Here is a 22,368-nt window from a genome sequence, read left to right as displayed (position 1 = left end):
GCCACATCAGTGATTACACACCACTAATGCTGTCACGTTTTCTGCTTCACTGCCAGATTTAGGGTCTTGAAGCTGAAAAACATTTCACCATTATGTTTTTCTTTAATCTTCCAATTTCGGGGCTACAGTTACAACATGTAAACATTTGTCCCACCCACAGTGCAGAGAAACAACATTCACATACCTCGAACACCAATTTTGTTGTTGTTGTTTATATATTTATTTTTATTTTTTTTTTTACACGAGGGCCTTTCAGCCACCCAAAAAAAAAAGACATAAAAAAGGTTACAAGAAATATTAATTTGTCAGAATAAAGAAAAAACACAGCAAAGTAAAGTTTTTAATGGAAAACATATCATCTCCTTTGTAGGGATGTGACCAAAGCAAAGTCTCACACTCAAATTCAGTGAGGACAGAGGTTTACGATGGGGAAAAATATTTTGTCAAAGTGAAGGAAAACAAAATGATGAATAATAATAAATTAAAAAAACCCCTTCAGTTATGTTTGTTATGACTGGACAGTTTTACTGGCTACAGCAAACTGACAAAGGGTTAAATCTTGGTGAAAATATTTAAGCAGTTTCTTAACTTTTTGAGTATCATTTAAACAAAGTAGCTGGATAAACTACGTCTAACTAAATGACACTTGAAAAGTCTGACAGTGGAAATTTAAGCAGCTTCAGTAGAGGTTAGAGTTCTTAGACACTGTCTTTAGTTCAACAAGCTTATTCATGATCAAACTTCCTTCTGTTCCCAGTCCTGTTAAAGACTTGGCCACAACTGCAGAAAGCAGCATCATCTTTAAAATAGTTTTATTTAAACAAACTGAATCAGAAAATGTGTTTTTTTTTCCTCAAACATTGAGCAAACCTCTGTCCCACACAAAGTGACACACAAAACACACGACAGTCACATTTTCAAGCAGAACAAAGTTTAAGGTTTTTACACGACTGAATCACCGATTTTCCATGTGTTACATCTGCAGGCGTACTTCAGTTAGGCGACTACTGACCCCTTTGAAAATATCTCTTACCAGCTATATGACATTTGCATCTCAAGAAGTAAAGGAATGAAGTATTGATAGTGCAAGGTTTGTAAGGTACATATATTAATAATATATTGTTTTTTTTAAGATACTTTCCTACAAGTAAAGTGCAAATACCTGGACAGGGATGAAAAGTGTGTGCAAGCGTTTCTAATTGTTGACTGATCCACCTGCCCATGCACGAATGAGCCCTTTACAGTGGCTGCCAGCTAGTTGACACACACACTCTGTGGTGACACAATCACGCGACACATGACCATTTCATCACTTCACGACTGAATGTATGACCTTAAGACGGGGCTACAGACAAACACCGTGTACTTACAGTATAGGCTTGATTAGATACGGTTTTGTGTGAAGACTGTTGCACTTTTTTTAAAATACATAATCCTCCTGTAATAAAGGACAAGCAGTTGGCTTTTCTTTTTTCAGCTGTGAAATACCACATTTTCTAAAATGTACAGCATAACATCGGGTCCTTTATGAGTGTGGAGGAGATCAACGTGTTAACATGTTGCAGAAACTTCACCTCAACAGGAGACTTAAATTTTTTATCTTGCAACACGTCTGAGCCTTTCGGTCGATAACCTTTCAACTCACCTGTCCATTAAAATCATGACTAATTGTTGTTGGAGGTGAAATGGTGGCAGGAGAAACACCACTGAGGCCAGCTCGAGTGGTGGCAATCACCCCCCCTTCCCCTCACTCTCACGGCACCACATTTGAAACTCAATATCAAAAACTTAATGCATTCAAACACAACCATGTGTCCACATGAGAACTGTTTCTCTGTGACTTGTGTGATCAATGTTTAAGACCAGCTCATTTAGACTCGGAAGGAGGGGGATGTGGGGGTTGATGGGGCAACAATAAGTGAGAAAAAGGTTTGAAATATTTCAAAAGTGCAATACAGCCTTCCTAGATTTCTCAGCTTCTTTTTGTACTAACAGAGGGGAGTTGTGGGGTATGTGTGCATGGTGAGGGAGGAGAAGGGGCTGGGTTTGACCTAAGCATGGAGAGGGGGGGGGGGATATCAGTTGGTCTCATAGGTGGAGAGCAGGGCGGCATCCACAGGCTCCATGCAGGAGGGGCAGGTGAAGGACCTCATCAGCCAGTCGTCTATACAGTCCATGTGGTAGATGTGCATACACGGCAGGAACCGGATAGGGTCCCCGTATACAAAGTCCAGCATACAGATGACACACCTGCAAACAGATAAAAAAATTAAATTATCAATCTAACTACCCAATATTTAATTCAAGTCAAGAAAAATAAAAGTAAAAATAGTTAAAAGTAAAAAAATTCTGTTATGTATATTTATGTATCCCATGGCCATTTATAATTACTGCTAGCATCTCCGTCTTACTGAAAACATAATAAAGTTAAATTATTAACAAGTTGGAATTTTTACAGTTTTTGTAACAGCAGTAGCACAAAATCAGATTCTAACTAAAGAAAAGAACATTTTTGATCAAAGGTTCATTCAGCCTGCTTGTTGGTGCCACGATAGTTAAAGTGTTTTGATCACCCAGACAGATGTTGAGCTCTGAATGTGGATCTACTGGCCTGAAGCCTTCCCCTGTATAAACATCAGACGCAGTAATACATTATGCTCACTCTCTGATCTTTTTCTCTGAGCCGTCTTGTCCTCCATCATAAACGCCCTTAGGGAGGTGCTGGATCAGGCCAATGCGCTGAGCAATGCGGATCTGCTCCTCCTCTGTCAGCTGTGTGGCCAGACGGGCCTGACTCGGTGTGGGGTGGTACATGGGCATGTGAGCCTGCTCCTGTATGAGCAGAAACAGAGGAGACGAACACCAAATCAGGTCATGGAGATAAAAGAGGGAATCAAATGTAATGCAGTTAATTGAATTTATTTGAATGGAATGTTAGAACGGCTTTTTGCTGGTGCTTCCTTGAAGCCTTTTTATTTATCGTTCCTAATCTTAGCGTTGTCATCTTGTAAGTTGTGCCAGCGATGATCAAATCCTTTGAAAGAATTCCTACTTAATAATTATATTGAAGTAGTCTAGATGACCTAATTTTGTTGGAATCATATCATTAGTGAACTTAGACATGATCTACAGGGATGTATATTGTCATTTAAATGGTTGAGAATATTTGTATTAATATTTTATGATGAAGATTGCTGTAGTCTGTCCCATCAGACTTCCTGCTTTTCCTATTTTATGATTGTGTCCTAATGTCCTAATAGCTGTATAATATATTCAAATTCAAACCTATTTTTTCCTTTCAACCCTGCACAGAAACATGTCCCTCAGCCTTAACAAAATGCTGTACTGCTTTTGCACAGTAAGCCACTGTCCAAAGAAATACAACACAACAACACAAAGGAGTCAGATCCTCAGTCCAGGACTCAGGTGTCTACTTACACCTTGAGGACAAAGGTCACTCTTTAGAAAATAAGAATGAGGCATTTTCATGATCAATAGTATACTATATATACAGTATGTATAATAGTATATGACAATAGTTCCACATGCAGACACACAGGAACACAACAAAGTCAATAACTCTCTCGCTATAGTGTGAGAATTCCATTAACATTACGACTCAGGTGAGACTTGAAACCGGGTCAAGACAGAGGTGGACGACCTGCATTGTTTCACATAACGAGTCTACACCTGGAGTTCCAAACCAGTCAGTCAGATCTGACGAGGAAGTTTCAATAACAATCCGGCGGTTCGGCTGCCAATTCAAAACATAAGCAGGAGATCGTCTTGTGCTTAAGATTAAAAAGATGTGTGTGTTTGGTTCTCACCTGATATGGTGGTGGCGGTTCCAGGTCAGGATCAGTCCCGTCCCCGAAACTGGCCCTATCTGACTGGGTCTCATGCAGCAGAGAGATGTCATCCGATGTTGGAGACTTTAGACAATTCCCCATTTCTTCTGGTCCCCACTCCAAATAAAACAAAAATAGTCTGACAGTATTGCTGCTAAAGTTGCTCTCGGTGGCTAATTTAGGGCAATTGTCTTCCTATAGTACTCAACAAATCATAAATAAACACCTTGTTTAAACCTTGTGTTTTACTTAAAACCCTCCTACACTAATGCCACAGTTAAGAACAAACATCTCAACTAGTTTGTCTTCATGTCTACAAGGAAAAACAAAACAAAGAACTCAGCGCTAGGGCTACCTAGCAGCCGAGCTAGCGACTTTTCTGCCCGACTTCCGATTTAAGTATCACCAACTCTGTGAAAAAGAATCGTAATTTTTACAAGATCTCAAATTTAATAGATTCTTACGTAATCGGAATGAGAAGTCTAGGAGGTGAATCGAGACGACACCTCTGCCTTTCAACTTAGTGAATTACATCATTCAGTTCGCTTCCCAGCTAACACCTTAGCTCTGTCTGAACCCAACAACATGTTAACGGTCCTTTGGATATGACGTAGACGCTTCTTTCCGCCATTGATTGGAGGATTTCTTTTACGTACTCGTAGCAGTGTGATAAGTGCCACCCATTAATGACGTCAGCAACAAAAACAAAACAAAAAGCTACGTGAGAATTTACAGATACTGCTTTCCATTACAATTAGCAATAAAAAATAGATAAATAATAATTAAAAAACAAAGACATGGACCTAAATCACACCTTACTCAGTCTAATTATTTTAATATTAACCTATTAGCTTTACGTCTTTAGTCAGTTAAATTATTATAGTATTATATAAAATCCCAGCTGCATCAAAAATTCGCATCATCTTTTTAAACACTCGATTGATTAATGTTGTTATACTTCGTTATTAGAGCATGCAATTCATAATGCATGCATGCTCTGACACATATTGCTTACAACCCATAACCAAATAAATGTAACTCAAAAAGATACGTAAAATAAACAAACAGTAATGTAAGAACAATGGCAACTGGAGGACACCTTTATTTATATACATGTATTGTACACTCAAAAATCCATAACTTAATTGCATTCCAGGAATTTATGATACAAATCTTCATGTTTTTGGTTAAGTGAGTTTCACAGAATTGGCCATTTCCGGGCGAACATAACAAGTACACAAATCTTAAGATCAACAATTTAAAAAAAATCCTTACCGTTAAAGCTCATCATCTTTTTTTCTAGATGTAACAAACAGAACAATTTAACTGTACATTATTAGTAAGTGTTAGTAATGATGATTTGTAAAGGGAAATTTGTCATAGAATTTCTACAGCAATTGTACAGTCATTGTCTGATAATGTTCAGATAATATTCACAAAGAAGAACAACTGAATTTGTTTTCCTGTTGATTCATGGTAAAATATACTAAAATCAAATGTTTAACATAACTGGAAAGTTTTTATAAAAAAAGGATGCAAAATGGGGGGATGTTTTATTGTTGTTTGAAGTGCAATTAGAAATTAGCACTGGGTGAAATAATAAATGACTATCAGTTCAAATTTATTCTATATTTCACAAGTGATGAGCAAAAACAAAAAGCAACGTGATGGAGGAATCAGGCAGTTTTCCCCCGGCAAATACATTCATACTGTAAAAAAGTCCAGCATTATTGGGTTTATGTCCACATTTTCTGGTACAGTATTAGATCACATTTTCATGATGGCTCGTTGACCTGGTCTAATAAATAGCAATGGCGGTGTGATGGCCACAATGTATTTACAAAACAAGCTATCTTTAGGAAAATGTAGTTACATATTCACACACCCCACAGACAAATACTTTTTACAGCAACACAGAATCATTTGTGAAACACTCTCAGAACTGAAAATACCTTATACTGACACAAATTAAACAACCCTCTTCATTATTTATTTATCATTTATATATGTTATATCCCAGAACTATTGGGATGCATTATTACTCTCTATAATCAAGTACGAGTCAGGAAATAGACCTTATTGTCGGTGTTCTCTGTGAATTGGCAACTACAGCCTCAGGAAGTATTGTTCAATGTTGTGTTGGGTTCACACTTTAACAAAAACAAAATGAACAGCTCACAGCCTCAAAACCAAAAAGTTCCACTTTTACCTTCTCCCTGCACAATGTCGTGTATAGCTTTGCCCCTTTAAACCTCTCTGGGATTCCCCCTCCTCTTTCATGGTGTATCTCCTGTAGCCCTAGCATCTATCATCCTCCTCTGTGTCACTGAGAGGATCACAGCCTGTAACCGAGGTTGTCTGTGCCAGACGTTTCCGAAAGTGTCCGTTGGGAAGCTGCCAGCCAGTTCGCAAACGCGGGCGGGCAGAGCTGACGGTGTTTGACCGTCCCAGACTGCAGGCCACAGCTGCCTCAAAGGTCAAGGTCTCAATTGGACCAGTGGGGTCTGGGCTGTGATCGTCCTCTTGTGAGGCCAGAAAAGGCTCCGACGGGTAGCGCTGCGGTGGTGACTGTTGCCGGTCGACCATGACCTGCTGCTCTTCTGGCGCCCCATCCTCGGATTCCCATGTGGCCTTGCCCCTCCTCACTGTTTGTGGGCTATCTTGTTCATCCTCATCTTCTCCGGCAGATGCTTGAGTGCGGCACACGAGTGGAGAGTAGGAGATATGAGGCCTAGATCTGGTTTTTGATATGGGTCGGCGGCCACTAGGGGTGCTGGACTCTGAGGTGGAGGGCACTGGACTTTCTGAACTGTTCCCCTGAAAATCAAAAGTACATTGAAGGTTTTTATTTATCTATCTATCTATCTATCTATCTATTTTAGGTTAGTTAACACATAATTAAATTACAAATACTTAAATTACAGCCGCCTGCAGCACTAGTTTAAATTTAGACTGTATAAACATCATCTGTTCAGAGACACTAAAATAAGATTCAGCCCTGGTCAATAGTCATGGGGTTCTAAAGACCCAGCCCCCGATGCCCCCACCAGGTCACTGAACAAAGTGTCTCCTGTCCTACCTGTTTATCTTGGGGAAGTGCCCTCTCCACACTGGAGGATCGTGATGGCTGCAAGCTTCTCTCCTCCGAGTTACAACGAGAGGTGTCTGGAGAGAGGAGGTGACAGCGCTCCTTTGACCTGCCACGCTCCCTGTTCCCCTGCTGCCAGTGTTCTGACCTAGAAACTAGTGAAGTGACAGTACAGTGTTTATCATCGTGACTTTATCAGTGTCAGTGTGAGTTTGAGTTAAACCAGACACACAGTCGTGGCAACAACAGATCAGCAGACCAACCAGCAGCCTTGTAGCTTTTGTGACGAGGTCGATACAATCGCTCAGGACTTTTCTCTTCCTCCCAAACACCGTTTACTCGCTCATCTCCAACAATGGACACTGAACGCTTCATGGAGCCACTTGACACCTCAGTTTCCTTAAATGTGGACACACAACAAGAAAAAAAAGCACACATGAGGTGCAAATACAAAACAGCATTATAAACACTGATAATAATAACATTTTGTTTTTATTTAATTGTGAACGTGTGCGTCAGGCATGTCATTGTTTGTCATGCTTAATCAAAAACGACCCTCCATAAGTCTAGGTCCATGGAAAGAAAGGCAACAGCATTCAAGGATCAAGGTTTTACTCTGGAAAATTCAAGACACACCATACCCTGGTCCATTTTTATCTCAGGATTTCATGCACGTAATAAAAGAGAGAAACTATGTCGCTAGAGCCCATGCAGTCAATGAAATCCATGATGATCCAGCCCTCTGAAGGAAAACATATATACCTGCAAATCTACAGTGAGACGGGGCATGGAGGAGGCCCGCACGCACAGGCCAACCCCCATTGGAAGCTCCAGTGTGGCCTTAATCCCCATACTGCAATCACCCACCTGGGTAAGTACAAAACAATAGAGAAGGGGGAGGAGAGACAGAGCACCAGTCAGGCTCACCCCTGAGCAAACCTGCATCTACACACACCGGTCCAGGTCAGGTGACAGAAGGGCAGCCATGCCATTTCATCGCTCAGAGTCATCTGTCATTGCCTATGTCATCCAATCAAAAGCCATTCCAACCAATCATGGACAGATCAACTATCAACAAGAGAAGTGACATCAGAGAAGAAGGGAAACAGATTTCAAGGAAAGGAACAGGTGATAGAAAAAAGAAGAGGAAAAACATTTTAACGAGAAACCACAGGCAAAAGATGCGACCCTCGTGTATCCATGCACGTGAATCCCGAATACATAAACAAATGCCAGTAAAGCCAGGCAATACAGTCACACATCAACAAGTGGACAGTCTGCCTTCTCCGTTCTGACCTCTACAGGACCAAGAAATGACCAAAGACAAAGGAGATTCAGAGATGCTGTGTTCTGTAAGGTGCTGAAAGAAATGTCACAGCAGTGTCATCAGCCGATCAGAGTTCCTTTAGTTTCTGTACTCAGTTTAAAAACACGCAGGATTAGGTTCAATCTGGACTTTTAATTCTGTGGCCCTGCTGCATGGCATACCCTGCTTTTGCCCACTGACTGCTGACATTTTTAAAAATGTGGCCACTGTCAGAAGTGTGGTACTAAATGGAAATAACATTTTTTATTATGAATTTAAAAACAGTTGTAAGTACTGCTGCTAAAGACATCTTTTTTATCAGCCTGTGTTGGCCTGCCTTCTTACCAGCTTCTGTTGTTGACTGGCATCAGCGTCGGAGCTCATCGGCTGCAAAAACAGCTCCTGTGGTGAGATCGGGCTCAGTGCCACAAAACCTCCTCTGACGCTGCATCAGAACAGAACAAACAAAAAAAACAAACAAACAATATTTACAGAACAACAGCAATGAAATCTAAGGAGGAAAGAAAAGACAGTTGAACATGTCTACACTCACAGGGCTGAACCAGCACTGTGAGCCATCAGTGGCAAAGGCTGGGTGTTAGAGAGAATATCCTCAGGGAGGGCAGAGGCGTCCAGGCGCTTGAACATCAGGCTGCTCTTCTGTAATGACAGACCAAAATCAAGTAGCATTGGGTTAAGTCAAATACTCTTTTTTTTCTTTTTCCGCGGTTATGAAGTGTATCTATAAACGAACCACAAATTCTAACTCAATTCAGCAACAAGAATCACTAACCTGAGCTTCCAGCTGCTGTCTGAGCTTCTTGGCTTTGTTCTGTTTGAAGTAGTCCATTATCATCATGGAAGCGTAGATCTTCCCAACTGTCATGTCTGTATCTGCAAAGGCCGTAAAACAACATTTACTTTTTTTCTGCTTGCTGCTCCACGGGACAATGAGCTTTTTTAACCATTCAGTAGTCTGACCTTTGTTGATAGGCACCAGTAGATCCAGGGTCTTCTGGGGGAGATAAGGCCAAATGATGCTGATCTCTTTCTGCAGTTCAGTATCCAGAGCAATACGATCCTCACCGCCTGTGATCAAACCACCATTTTTCATTTAGTTACTTTGACAAACACAACGTGTGTAAGAACTGTTGAAAACTGTTAATGCACATTTCATCTATAAACAAAAGACTAATCTGCTTTTATAATACAAGTGTGTGTGTGTGCGCATGTTTATCCTTGACACTGACCTCGTGCTATCTTAATATCCAAAGCTGTGCGGATGAGGGACATCAGGGTGGAGGTGAAGTGGACGCTCATGTCCTCGTCCACCGGCATGTTCATTAACACCAACCTCTGATGAAGACGTTTGGTTGTAAAGACACGATTGTCAATGTAAATTAATCATTTTTTTATGTATTTCTATACAGTAACAGTAACAAAATACTAACATACTGTATATATATTATTTTACCTTGTATGCAATCTTAGCAGGACATTTTTTGCCCAGGCCCAAAGGTGGCGACATGTGTGTTAACATCTCATACATGGCTGTGTAATGAATGCGACCACTTAAATAGAAAGGAAGAAATAAATTAGATCAATCCGAGCAAAAATGGAAAATAATAATCCCACTGGTTTCTATTTATTGCCTCAGTATTGTGAGCAGCATGGACTCTATGCCTCGGAATTTAACATTTTAAAGCCTTTGGCTGCCATCTGCTGGAAAACCCTAGGAACTCTCTGTTGGACAGCATGTAAAACTGTCTCTACTGTCTCTTAAAGTGTTCACTAAGAGAAGTCCAGCTCACCATGCCAAACGATCATACTCCCCCCAGATACGGACAAACTCATCCAGATGATGAGGGCCAAGAATTGAAGAGTCCCGTGTCAGGTACTCAAAGTTATCCATGATGACGGCCACAAACAGATTCAGCATCTGAACAGAAACATGGGGATTTAGAGGCGACAACAGAAACCAGAATGTGGAGAAAGAGCTGCTGTGTGAGTCCTACCAGGAAGGAGCTGAAGAAGATGAAGGAGACAAAGTAGCAGTAAGCAAAGTCTGTCCCACAGCCTCCCTCGTGGTCAGGGGACAAGGTGAAGGGGGCGAGGGAGGTGTCTGGCTCACACTCCTGACTTGACAGACAGGAGAGCATGATCTCCTGCCAGGACTCCCCTGTTGCACTCCTAGTGTATTCATCATGAACATACGGCATGAGGGAACATTAAGAATGTTCACACAAGAATGTTGGCAAATTTTAATCCACCCACCGGAACAGAAGCATGAGAGCACCGAAAAAAGTCTTGAAGTTATTGTGCTGATTGATGTGACTCTCGTCATTCAGCTTGATGTTCCCAAATACCTGTGGGAAACAAAGGAGTTCAGAAATCACATTGTCTCATCTTTGGTTAAAAGTAAATAGAACTATTAAAGGTTACCTGCATTCCAATAATAGCATATATGAAGAAGAGCATAGCAATCAGAAGACAAACATACGGTAGAGCCTGTGGCAGAAAAAGACGACAAAGAAATGTGATATATTAAATAAAAAAAACTGCAGATAAGACAGTTAAATAAAGATAGATAAAATAGCAGAATAGATTGTCTATGCCTTAAAGGATTGCACAAAGGTCCAGAGAAGTATCCTGATGGTGTAACCCTGTCTGAGCAGCTTGATCAACCTGGCTGCTCTGAAGAGCTTGAGGAAACTCATGTTGATGGTGTTCACCGACTACAGCAGACACACAAACGGTTGGAGAGAACCAGAGTGGCAGACAGAAGGGAGAGACAGGATGTAAAAACACAGATGGTCAAATTCATCACAACATGACTGGAGTTGTGTCTGGAGGCAGAGATCACAGCCCTACCATCCACTCATAAACAAGAGAAGAATGCAGCATTTGAAGCCTGCTGTGTTCTCTCTTTAATGTCACAACAGTGTGAAAACAAACAGTGTCTTGGCAGGAAGTCACCTGTAAATCCACTATTATTTCAGTGATGCTGCCAAGAACAGTGATGAAGTCAAAAATATTCCAAGTATCTCGAAAGTAGTTCTGTGGAAACAGAGGAGGTTTTTGTGATTTGACAAAGAACGTCAATGTTATATTATTTGTATTTTTCCTAAAGCTTATTTTAAAGCACACTCACCACAAGCCCAAATGCCATAATCTTGAGTATGCACTCCATTGAGAAGAGGACAGTGAAAGCTGTGTTCAGGTGTTTCAGCACCGTATCGTAGGCTGTTGGTGCCGAGTGGTACTGAAGAGGAAAGAAAAGGACAAGAATTTATATGAATGTATGGTGAATGACGCAGCATCTACAGTTTATGTACAGCAACGCATGGAGGGGAAATAAAGCTAATCTCATTGGCCAACAAAAAAAATCAAACATCTCCCATCATATTAAATAAAACCACAGTTGGTTGTAATGTTCTTTCTCACCTTCATCATAAGGACCACAGTGTTGAGAGCGATCATGACCAGCACTGTGTACTCAAATGACGGCGATGCCACAAAGTGCCACAGTCTGTACTGAAAGGTTTGTCTGTTCTGGGGCATGAAGCGGGTCATGGGTTTGGCACTGATGGCAAAGTCTATGCACGCCCTCTGATGGAGAGAAGAAGTAACAAGAGACACACAGGCAGAAGTGGATGATAAGTGATCCTCAGTTCAACAGTTAATATCTACTGTACATAAATACTGTATTCCACAGTATTTCACCTCGTTCTTTTCCAGACTGCACTCCTGAATCATCTTGTCCCCCTGCTCCTGGAAGGTGATGATGATCAGAGCCACAAAAATGTTGACAAAGAAAAACGGAAAGACCACGAAGTAAACCACGTAGAAAACCGACATCTCCATCCGATTGCCCCGACTTGGCCCCATGTTCTCCTCTGTCACGTCAGTCGAGTGCTGCAGAACCCTGGAAAGAAAAAGAAAAAGTCATGAACTGTGGGAAAACTGTGATATCCTACACGGACATGAGTCTAAGCAGACTCACTGAGGCCATCCCTCTCCAGTTGAGACAGTGAAAAGCGTGAGGAGGGCCCAGCAGACGTTGTCGTAGTGAAACTCGTGTCGCCTCCATTCTCTCCTCTTCACCTCCTTTTTGTCTCTACTGTAGTCGATGTAGTAGCCTCTGCAGCCGAGACAAATAATCCTCGGTTAATCCGGCACAGCGGACGTTTGCTGTGTTGTACCAACATTGTTAGCAGCAGTGTGTTTGTATACGACACTTACTGGCATTCCTTCTCTGTATTCATGGAGCTGTCAGTGCAGTAGAAGAACTTCCCTTTAAATAACTGCACTGCAATGACGGCAAAGATGAACATGAAGAGCTGGTACACAATGAGGATGTTGAAGACATTCTTCAGTGACGTGACGACACAGTCGAAAACAGCCTGAAGGGAAGGAAGGGGAAACGTAGGGTGAAGGAAATCAAGTTTGACAGACAGGTGGGAAAGTACTGGAAGAAAACTGACGTAGTACCTTGAGTTTAGGCAGTCTCTTGATGGTTTTCAGAGGCCGCAGGACTCTCAGCACTCTGAGAGACTTTATTGTCTTGATGTCTCTGCCCTTTGTGTTCCTGTAAATATATTAATATGTTTGTTAGGAGCAATGCCCAGTCTGTAAAACAAATGTACGAGGATACAACACGGAAAACAACCAGTGAAAAAGTAAAAAAAAATATGTCCACAAAAAGTACACATAAATAAAGTATGAGTACTTTTATTATTTAGCCAAGCAGGAATCTTTTAATAATTACGTCTTTAAAGTAAAAATACTTTTTTTAAGGTAATGCTGTTGGTTGTTTGTAACTGTAATTTTTTTTGTTTATTTTGATTAGTGCTAAAAGAAAGTTGTATCTTACTTTTGTAAGGCAAGAAGTTAAACAAACATTGATGTCAATATGTTGATATGATTCCTGTCAGGCTTTGCATTAGAAAATAAAATATGTCGAGTAACAAGGAGGAAATACATACAATACAATACACAAAAAAGACATTGCTAAATAAAATAAACATGAACAACGACACAGGTGATTGTATTTGACATGAGTACATTAAGAGTGACAGAAATGTTTACCCCAGCACATTCCTGGTTGCCCCAACAGTGACACAAATCCCAGGAACAACAGAGAAAAAAGTTGAGGCATAAAAAAGATACAGTGTGAACAAAGCTCAGAGGATAACAGTCATATTCACAACAGAGAAACTAACATATACAGTAGAACACTCCTTTACAGTACAACAGAGGGTTCGTTATCTGCAACACTCAGGGCAGAGGGGCAGAAATATTTTAACAATCCATTAGGGACAAACTATAAAACGTGTACCGTGTATAATTATTTGTAAAAATCAAACTTTTAATGACAAATATTCTTTGGAAATATATTTTTTTACAATAGTCTGATTTTAATCTGTGCATATTTTTGGTGAACTTGTGCAGTGCTTCAGTCAATATTATGGAATATTTAAATTTGACTGTGCAATCTTTTTTTTTTATTTCTGAAATACTTTGTATATATGTTTTTTGCAATATTATGAGTTACTCTACCCTTTCCCCGGTGCAGTGTTTCATCAATATCCTCTCAACTGACTGAGAGAATAATTGATTTTGTAGAGTGTTTTAAAATCAGCTACACTTTTTTCCCCTTACAAGTGGTAAAAAACTTTTATTTTGGAAATGCTGTTTCAGAATAACCCTATAGAAATCCACTTATTTTTCCCACTTGCGTCTGAACCTGAGTGGTCTTGAGAACACTGCACAATCACCATCGCAGCAGATTAAAACCTGCCCTCGCTGAAGAGGAGCGGACACACTTTGCTTTTGTTTTGAGGCTGTTAAATGCGGGGCTTTGATGGAAAATTGTTAATAACAAATAAGAGTTTGCTCAGAAACTGAGTCAGTCATTAGTCATCGACAGGCAGCTCTGTAAAATGACTCACGTTAGAGCAAAGGCAATCAGAGCTCCCACCACCACGATGAAGTCGAGCATGTTCCACATGTCGCGGAAATAAGAGCCGTCGTGAAGAATGAGACCCTGGTCAATCATCTGGAGGACACACACACGTGGCATGGACATTTAAAGAGGACACGTTAAATCAGATACCAGGAAAAAAAAGAAAAGAAAATAGAGAAATAGCATTTACCTTTATGATCATTTCAAAGGTGAACACTCCAGTGAAGACGTAATCAAAATAACGGAGAACCTGTATTTGAACAAATAAGTGTTAAAACATTATAATAATGCAGTCCACAGTTAAATTCTAGTCACTGTGAGTTTATAGACACATTATATTGACACACTTATACTATATTAAGTTTTTACACTTCCATATCACTGGAAGGATGTGAAGAGGTGCTGAAGCGGCTCCACTAACTCTCACAGCTCATCTCACTGCTGTGCCTGGTTAGAGTGTTACAGTGGAAAGTGTTGTTGGATGATGTACTGACATGAAGTGGTCATGCAAATACACCTAGAGGTGATGCTGGTGTAGTGCTGACGTAATACCCTGCCGTTTAGAGGGTCTCTGTCCTTCTAATCTTATCAGAATATTGTTACTAGTTAAATGCAACATGGTCCTTGTGATGCTAGATATGGATTTTACTGAAATCGATTTTTTTGGTCAAAGCTGCTTCCTTGAAAGCTGGCATGTTTTTGCAGTGTTTTTGTTTCTTAGCAGCTATTTCCCAGGAACTAATGTGAACAGTCGAATACACCTCACCCCCAAAACGATCATAAAAACACTGAGCCCGCAGACAAGCAGCTCTGATAAACTGAAAGTCCTCACAGTTGACACATAAATCAGTTCACTTCCTTAAGATGTCTTCATACCTGGGATGATAATCAACCAGGTTCTTGAAGCCAAAGCTATTTCAATCCATCATTTCCCACCTGCTCAGTCAGAAACTGATGGACCGTGCTGAGCTGAGAACATTTTAACTCTTTTACATTCTCCAAACAGCTGCTCTCAGACCCACAGCCTCACCTTGTTTCTCTCTGAGTTAGTGCAGACAGGATCCTCAGCAGCCAGAGCTATGCTGCTGGCCACGATCACCAGGAGGATGGTCATCTCGAAGTATCGCAGATTGACCACATAGTGGCAGATCCTTCTGATGCTGTGGACCAAACGTTGCTGGTTATGTATGTATATATGATTGAGCCAGTAAATATATTTTTCTTTGTCCTCATGCTTGATAAATTCAGCTTCAATTGCAATAATTGACTTACGGGTTAGAGGCCTTGAAAATGAACATGCTGTCTGGGGCCACAGGCTTGGGAGGAATGGGAGGTTCCTCCTCCTCTGTCTCCTCCTCCTCTTTCTCTCTCTGGTCAGACTGGTACGCCTCCAGCTCTTTACTGTTCACTGTAATCCAGACAGAGGTGCAGGAGGAGAGACATCAAGACACCCTTTCAGCAGCTACAACACACCGTGTCATGAGTCACCCGTACGAAAAATATATTACCAAAAGACCCATTGCCAGTGTGGCAGTCAGACGTCAAAGGCACCCACACACGGTGCTGATACAAAGTGACACTGACACTATGTCCCACTTCAGGATGCTCAGTAAATGAGTGCGACAGCAGTGGGAAGTGAACACAAAGCTACCTGTCATGGGGGTGAGCTCCAGCAGCGGTTGTGCCGACATCTCAATGATGACACTTCCCTCCAGGCTGGACCTGTTGTGTTTGATGGTGACTGGGCAGTTCTCAGCTTCCATGGCACTCACAGTGAACTCTGTGGCCTCTAAGGCCGCCTCCACTGGGATGTTTTGACACAGAGACTCGTACTTTTCGGCGTGTCTGCCTTCGCCCTGCTCCGACCAGGTGCAGTCCAGCAGCTGCTCACACTGAGGAGGATCAGGGAGGTCGGCGCCAGGAGCAACAGCTCTGACAGAAACAAAACATCAGGAAATGCTACTTAGCAGCGCTGCCAAACGATTGAAAGTTTTCATCTGATTAATCACAGCATAGCTGTAGATTAGTCACAATCGATCTTGATTATTGTGATGTTAATTACGCATGATTAATCGTGACTAATCCTGATAAATTAATGTTCCTAATTATGAACAGCTGGATAAATAACAGCAGGTGGATGGATTTGTTTAATGCCTGATTTTATTTGTGACTGATCCAAATGATGGATTTATGCAAATGGAAAAAATGTCAAGTTCAATTCAAAGTGTAGCTCCATGGAGTTGGTGTATTTTAGATAATACTGTGCATCTTGACATTGGCTTGAAGAACATGTCAAGAGTGGCTTTCAAAACGTCAGTGAAGTTCTTGTCCTCAACCACAATGATCTGTCTACAGTCTCTCACAATGCATTTGTGATTCGTGACAATCCCTGTGTCAGTCAGCTTGTCAGCCATAGACCTATTCACTGTTTTCAGCTCCTGCAGTGTGTGGAGAAAAACAGTGAAACTGCCGCAGCAGAACAGAGTAACACACTGCTGCACAGTTCTTACCTTTTGCAGTCCTCACCAACGTCCGCATACGGATTGACAATGCATGTCCCACAGTCGTCCTGGACAGACTCTCCTTCACCATCTGCTTTCTCTCTCTCTTCTTTCTCGTCCCTCTCGTCCAGTAGTTTCCTCTCCTGGCTCAGGGAGCGTCTCACCTGTGACACCTCATGAGGCGACTGTGTGCAGTCCAAACTCTTCACCTCGGTGCGAGCCTCACGGTGCCGGTGGCGCCTGTGCCGGGCCCCTTCTTCAGGGCCCTGACTGGGTCTGAACTTGCGGGCCATCCTGTGCCTGCCCCCGCTTGTACTCCGGTGGTTTGCCCCTCCTGATTTCTCCTCGCTCAGGTTCACCAGCGGCTCAGCCACCGGAGGCTCAGGGATGGAAATGGACATCGGGGGCTCGGGGAGAGGCATCCCAACGGACATGGGAGACTCAGGCAGGTGACCCGGACTGGCCTCTGAGGAAAGAGCCGGGGCATGGTGGGGCACTGTGGGAGTTTCAGCGGTTTCCTCCGTAGGGCTGTTGAACAACTCCTCTCTGCTCGCCATCTGACGGCGTTTACGCAGCTGGTTGGCTCTCTGCTCCCACACGGACATGTTGACCTTCCTTCTCCTCTCACGGCGGTTGGCGAAGGTGTTGGTGCTGTGGAGAGGCTGCTCGTCTGCAGCCACCGTGGCGCCTTCAGGCTCCTCTGGGAGGGTAGGACGACCTCGGTGGATCGCTCGTTTCCTGTAGAGGTAGGGTCTTCTTCTCCCACTACAGAACATAATAAACTTAATGTCACCAACGGGTCTACAGTTAACAATCACTGACAAAAAACACCAAGGCTAGTGAGTACATTCAGCATACCAGTCATGTCAAATGTAAAAATTAAGGCATGAAATACTTCAAGAAAAGGAGTGACCTTTTCTTTGAACTGATTCTTGATAAGTAACACAAAGAAATCTATCAACGCAAACAACAAAATATTTCTGGGTAAAAGGTACAGGCACAAAAAAATGTAATACCTGGGAGGATAAAAATAAAACCAAAGAAAAGTCAAAAGTGCAGGATTAAATGTGAATCACTGTTGTATCTAAAGAAAATTCAGTGACAAGGATTCATATAGTTATACTTACTGGGGATCAGATGCTTTTGTTGTCCAGGTGAAATGAGTGATTATTCGAAAACAAGACATTAGTGTTTTACAACATACACAGAACATTAGTCGTGACACGGAACAAAATACTGGTTTTAAAGGTGTGAAGGCCAGCAGTGGCCTTGATGACTGCAGTGACTTTGTGTATTTGTATTTATGTTTACTTTAGTTGAAAATGAAGTGAGTGTTTTCATCAGTGGCAATCATATATGTGTTTTTCGCTAGAACTCTATTTTGGTCCGTGCCACGGAACAGGCAAATTAACAAGACAACATGATGGGATCATCCAAACTCTGAAATGCACAGTAATATCAGTATCAAGACCAACATTCAGATGTGTCGCAGACAAATGATACATTCACTGTCAGAACTATAGGGAGTCAAAGGGGGGAGTCACAGTCAGCTCTACAGTGAAAACCCCAGGCCATAACACAAACCGACCCTGTGTCAAACTACACCCCCTGAGGTCAAAACATGGATTGCATCTCATTGAAAAGTATGATAAAAAGCCCATCTAGACCTCCTGGGAACACTATATACAGTGTATATATGTGCACTGTACATGGAAAACCAGGTCACCTCAGTCTGATGATGACTCCCGTGTGACTGTATTGATCAGATCTGCTGTCACTGTCATGCACTCATCAGTCTGAGAGGAAGAGGTTGACCAAATTCTGACACACGCCGAAGTGTGTCACCTCCCAGCAGAGTGACACACAGAGGCTCGGACGAGTACTGACAACCTCTGAAAAATGCCTCTCGCCCTCATCTTCCTCACCCTCCTCCTCCCTTTCTTCATCTACTAAATCACGGTGCTGAATGAAGGTCACCAGGTCACGGCAAAGACCAGGGATTTAACGATCGAAGGGAAGCTTCTGGTGACTGATCTGAGGTCAAGACACAGGGCTCTGCTGAAGCGATCCGTTCCAAGGTGTCATGCTTTGAAATTCAAGCACATTCAGAACACATTCATTACTGTGCTATCATTGCCTAACACATGCTGCTCTCCGGTTGTTAGCATTCAACATGCAGCTTCGGAAACCCGTTTGGTTTTCAAAAATCTGTCTGTGTCTGATTCTCAGTGACCCCACAAGCAAATCAAGTTTTGTTTTTAAATTCATGATCAAACTGAGAACAAACAGCAACATCAGTTTAAACCACAGCATCCTTATTAAATCAAAACATTAGCTTCATTTAGTCAGAATTTATGCACATTCTGTAAAAACAACAAAACAAAATCATGACAAATTGAAGTCATTCTTTCCTGAGACATGCTTTGACACTTGTCTCCTGTAAAATGTATGAATTTGTGTCTTACTCTGAGATCAGGCCGTCTCGCCCTCTGGAATATCTCTGGTTAAAGAACTCCTCTTCCTCTTCTTCATCCTGATAGGAGATATATATGGAGTATATTTAGTTTGCTTGTTGTGGTAGCACTCAAGAATTTCCAAAAGAAAAAAATGTGGTGTTTGAAGAGGGTGAGATTTTATCAGACAGCAGAGATTCCACCACACATCATAAATTAGTCGAAGATGGAAACGGTGCAAACCTTTGTCAGTTCCTGTGCGTTGGCTAAATTATCCACAGCGATGGCCAAGAAGACATTCAGAAGTGTGTCTGACAGAAAGGCAGTTAAGTGTCCAACAAAACAACTATTTATTTTGGATGTGAACCTCCCAGAACTTGTACCATAGACCTAAGGTTGCCACCAATACTTCTTCAGATTAGGTTTCAATAAGGGAACAGTACAATGAACAGGAAGGCAGTGTTATATCAGTCATGAGGGAAATATAGTGAACTGTGTGGAACTCAAACTACAGCGTGGAAATCCTTAGATCCCCTTTTATTTACTTTTCATTAACACAAGGAAATTCCATTCCAAGTTCAAACAACGGCTTTTTTTTAGGTTTCAATATTGTGCTCCGATGATTGGTTTCTTCTTAGCTTTTTCTTTCTTTACCGTTAAGGTAAAGAGCTCACTCCCACACATCAGTCATAAAGGATACAATTTCCAAACAGCGTGAGCACAATGAAGTAGATGGACGACCACATGCCATACTGGACACCTCCCTGTGAGCGAATCCCATTGTACATCACCTCGTTCCAGTCTTCACCAGTCAGAATCTGAGAGGCGAAAACATATGACATTCAAAATTAGTACTTATATTCTTCACAAAAGAACGTGGATCTAAAAGAGCCATAAAGATGAGATGTGTTCTATGCCCACAAACCAGCAGAGGATATGTTATTAAAATGGCAGCTAGCTGGAGTAATTACAGTCTACGCTGATCAAAACACAGAGCAGTTGGTCCTGTAGCAGATCTGATGTGGGTTTGTTCACGTTTCACTCGTCTGATATTCATGTGCACATATGTGTGCATGGATGAGTGGGATGGTAGCGGAGGCAGGGGGTGGAGAGCGAAGTTAGCGGAGTTGTTTAATCCTCGCCTGGGGTGAGAAATATCCCAGGGTGCAATGTGTCATGGAGAGCTCGGCAGAATGAGGAAATCTGTGAGAGCCAAACCTGAAACACTGTCATGATGGCAGCTGGAAACGTGTCAAAATTGGTGGGAGTGTATTCTTCAAAGATGAACCTAGAGGGGGAGAAAGAGAAGGCGGGGTCAGAGATAGAACAGGAGAAAAAAAAGACGTGATGGAAGGTGAGCTATTTTCAATCTGACTCTCGATTCACAGGGTGAAGACGATCACATACACCGACCGTGAACTTCCAATGACCTTGGTTCTGATTTTAAGACAAACACATCATCATCGCTGCTGCGCCTCAGAATTAGATTATTATAAGTCATCACATCCTTCTGTGTTCATCTTTATGCTCCATCTTTCTCGTGCACCTCTGTTTCACGAGGTTCCTCGAGGGCAGTTCTCAGGTGCCCTGTGATAATGTGCAGACTGCCAATGACACTCCTGTGTAAAATATGGCATGGCTGTGACAGTGTTTTCCATTTTTACACTGATGAAAATAAACGACCTGTTCTAAAATTGGCGCAGCACTGGCAGCACCACCATCATGGTGCCGTTTTATTTTATATAACAATTTAAAAAAAAGTGACATTTGGTGATGTAGTTCTGAGACAGCTCAGCCATCACCTGTTCACCAAAATGTATTTCAAATCTCCTTTACTCTGGGGTCAGAATGAGGCTGATGTTGATACAGAACACGGCTGCCAGGCTGGTAACAAGGTCTAAGAATAAACCCACCACAAAAACACTTAGATCAGCTCTATACTGAGTTGTCTTATAATTCATGAAATGTGTGGAGTTGTGAATGGATTAATTAACAATTACGCAGGATTGTGCCTTCCCAAATCTTTACTCACCTTCCTCCAAAAAGCTGCATCCCCAGTAGAGCAAACACCACAGTAAAGAGGAAAAGAAGGAACAGCAGACTGATGATGGACTTCATGGAGCTCATGAGGGACACAACCAGGTTCCTGAGAGAGGCCCAGTACCTGATGGGAGGAAATCATACAGTCAGGAGTCTTTTTTTGCCATTTCTTAATTCTCCAAAATGTGATGTCACCTTACTTACTTAGTGATCTTAAAAATTCTCAAAAGTCTGAGAGCCCTGAGAACACTGATTCCAAATGACATGCCGGGTCTGAAAAAGCCCCAAACCACTTCAAAAATGCTGCCAACAATAACCTGTGGAAGACAGTGGACGAATAACATAACATGTCATAACTGAACAGGTGACACTGAAAGCAATGTAACTTTTTCTCTAAAAGTTTCAGTTGAATTGTCAGGTCAGATTTCATGGTGGACAATCTCACCCCACAGTCGAAGCAGTTGAAGGATGAGTGAAAGTACAGCCGGAAACCCAGGCCATAAATTTTCAAGAACATCTCGGCCAGAAACAGTCCCAGAAAAACGAATTCTGCATAGTCTGGAGATGACAACAACAGCAGTCAAAGAAGAACATGTGAGTGAGACAAAAGAAATTTACAAAATGAGTTAAAGATGAAACCCACAGAGGAAGATGGTCAGCCAGTCGGGCTGGTTGTGGTGGACGATGGCCACACAGATGGTGTTCAGAGCCACCAGGCTGAGCACCATCAGGTAGAAAGTATCAGTCTTCACCATACGACGGATGGAGATGCGCAACATTCGCTCTTTGCGCCGCAGATAGGCCGCAGGACCACGACGGCCGCTGCGGAAGTTCATCCTGGACCGTGACATATCTGAAAAAATATTTAAAAAGAAGCAAAAAGAGTGAGTTTCAAAATGAAAAGAAGGAGAATATTGGTAAACACAACCGTCACACCAACCTAGAGCAGATTCTAAAACTTTCCTGCAGCGCCCCCTTTTTTAATAGAACTCCTGCTGTCTCTTCATTCTGGACACATTCATTTTTAATTTCCAATTCAATTTCCAAATATTTTCTAAATCAGTGGTATAATATAAATATGAAATGTGAAGTTTATTTGCCTAGCTGGACCCATCTGCCTCCCAGCAGGGACTTGCCCCCTACGTTTGCCTACAATATGTGTGTTTC

The 22,368-nt window shown here is 41.9% G+C and overlaps 2 protein-coding genes across 5 annotated transcripts in view; both read right to left on the bottom strand.

Moving 5' to 3' along the window:
- Nucleotides 1–326: 326 nt before the first annotated feature.
- Nucleotides 327–4,597, bottom strand: LOC103396305 (RING finger protein 11-like). 2 transcript variants are annotated; one of them, XM_008334334.3, is made up of 4 exons: nt 4,313–4,597; nt 3,828–3,965; nt 2,663–2,832; nt 327–2,250 (listed from the first exon to the last, which is right to left on the bottom strand). In XM_008334334.3, exons 2-4 carry the CDS (start codon nt 3,948–3,950, stop codon nt 2,079–2,081), a joined length of 465 nt encoding a protein of 154 aa, XP_008332556.1. In that variant the 5' UTR covers nt 3,951–3,965; nt 4,313–4,597; the 3' UTR covers nt 327–2,078. The 2 variants fall into 2 exon arrangements, with proteins under 2 accessions (XP_008332556.1, XP_024908386.1); XM_025052618.1 differs by having other exon boundaries at nt 3,828–4,587.
- Nucleotides 4,598–5,860: 1,263 nt separating this feature from the next.
- cacna1eb (calcium channel, voltage-dependent, R type, alpha 1E subunit b) overlaps nt 5,861–22,368 on the bottom strand; it is a 35,266-nt gene continuing 18,758 nt past the window's right edge. For 2 of the 3 annotated variants that reach the window (XM_025052603.1, XM_025052605.1), the window contains 31 exons: nt 21,845–22,054; nt 21,647–21,759; nt 21,406–21,518; nt 21,194–21,325; nt 20,380–20,449; nt 19,862–19,979; nt 19,405–19,472; nt 19,174–19,241; nt 16,718–17,473; nt 15,859–16,139; nt 15,480–15,615; nt 15,238–15,367; nt 14,398–14,457; nt 14,194–14,300; nt 12,734–12,830; nt 12,485–12,645; nt 12,246–12,383; nt 11,966–12,167; nt 11,687–11,851; nt 11,394–11,504; nt 11,219–11,299; nt 10,858–10,977; nt 10,685–10,750; nt 10,517–10,608; nt 10,258–10,432; nt 10,054–10,181; nt 9,717–9,813; nt 9,493–9,598; nt 9,224–9,331; nt 9,036–9,136; nt 7,343–8,902 (listed from right to left, as the gene is read on the bottom strand). In XM_025052603.1, coding sequence (XP_024908371.1) covers nt 8,792–8,902; nt 9,036–9,136; nt 9,224–9,331; nt 9,493–9,598; nt 9,717–9,813; nt 10,054–10,181; nt 10,258–10,432; nt 10,517–10,608; nt 10,685–10,750; nt 10,858–10,977; nt 11,219–11,299; nt 11,394–11,504; nt 11,687–11,851; nt 11,966–12,167; nt 12,246–12,383; nt 12,485–12,645; nt 12,734–12,830; nt 14,194–14,300; nt 14,398–14,457; nt 15,238–15,367; nt 15,480–15,615; nt 15,859–16,139; nt 16,718–17,473; nt 19,174–19,241; nt 19,405–19,472; nt 19,862–19,979; nt 20,380–20,449; nt 21,194–21,325; nt 21,406–21,518; nt 21,647–21,759; nt 21,845–22,054 — 4,421 coding nt within the window. In that variant the 3' untranslated portion in view covers nt 7,343–8,791. The other variant, XM_025052604.1, reaches the window with a different exon arrangement.

This window comes from Cynoglossus semilaevis, chromosome 20 (assembly GCF_000523025.1).
Source record: "Cynoglossus semilaevis isolate Cse_v1.0 chromosome 20, Cse_v1.0, whole genome shotgun sequence".
Taxonomy (NCBI): domain Eukaryota; kingdom Metazoa; phylum Chordata; class Actinopteri; order Pleuronectiformes; family Cynoglossidae; genus Cynoglossus; species Cynoglossus semilaevis.
Note: the sequence above shows the minus strand (reverse complement) of the source record. Positions and strands in the feature narration are given on the sequence as shown.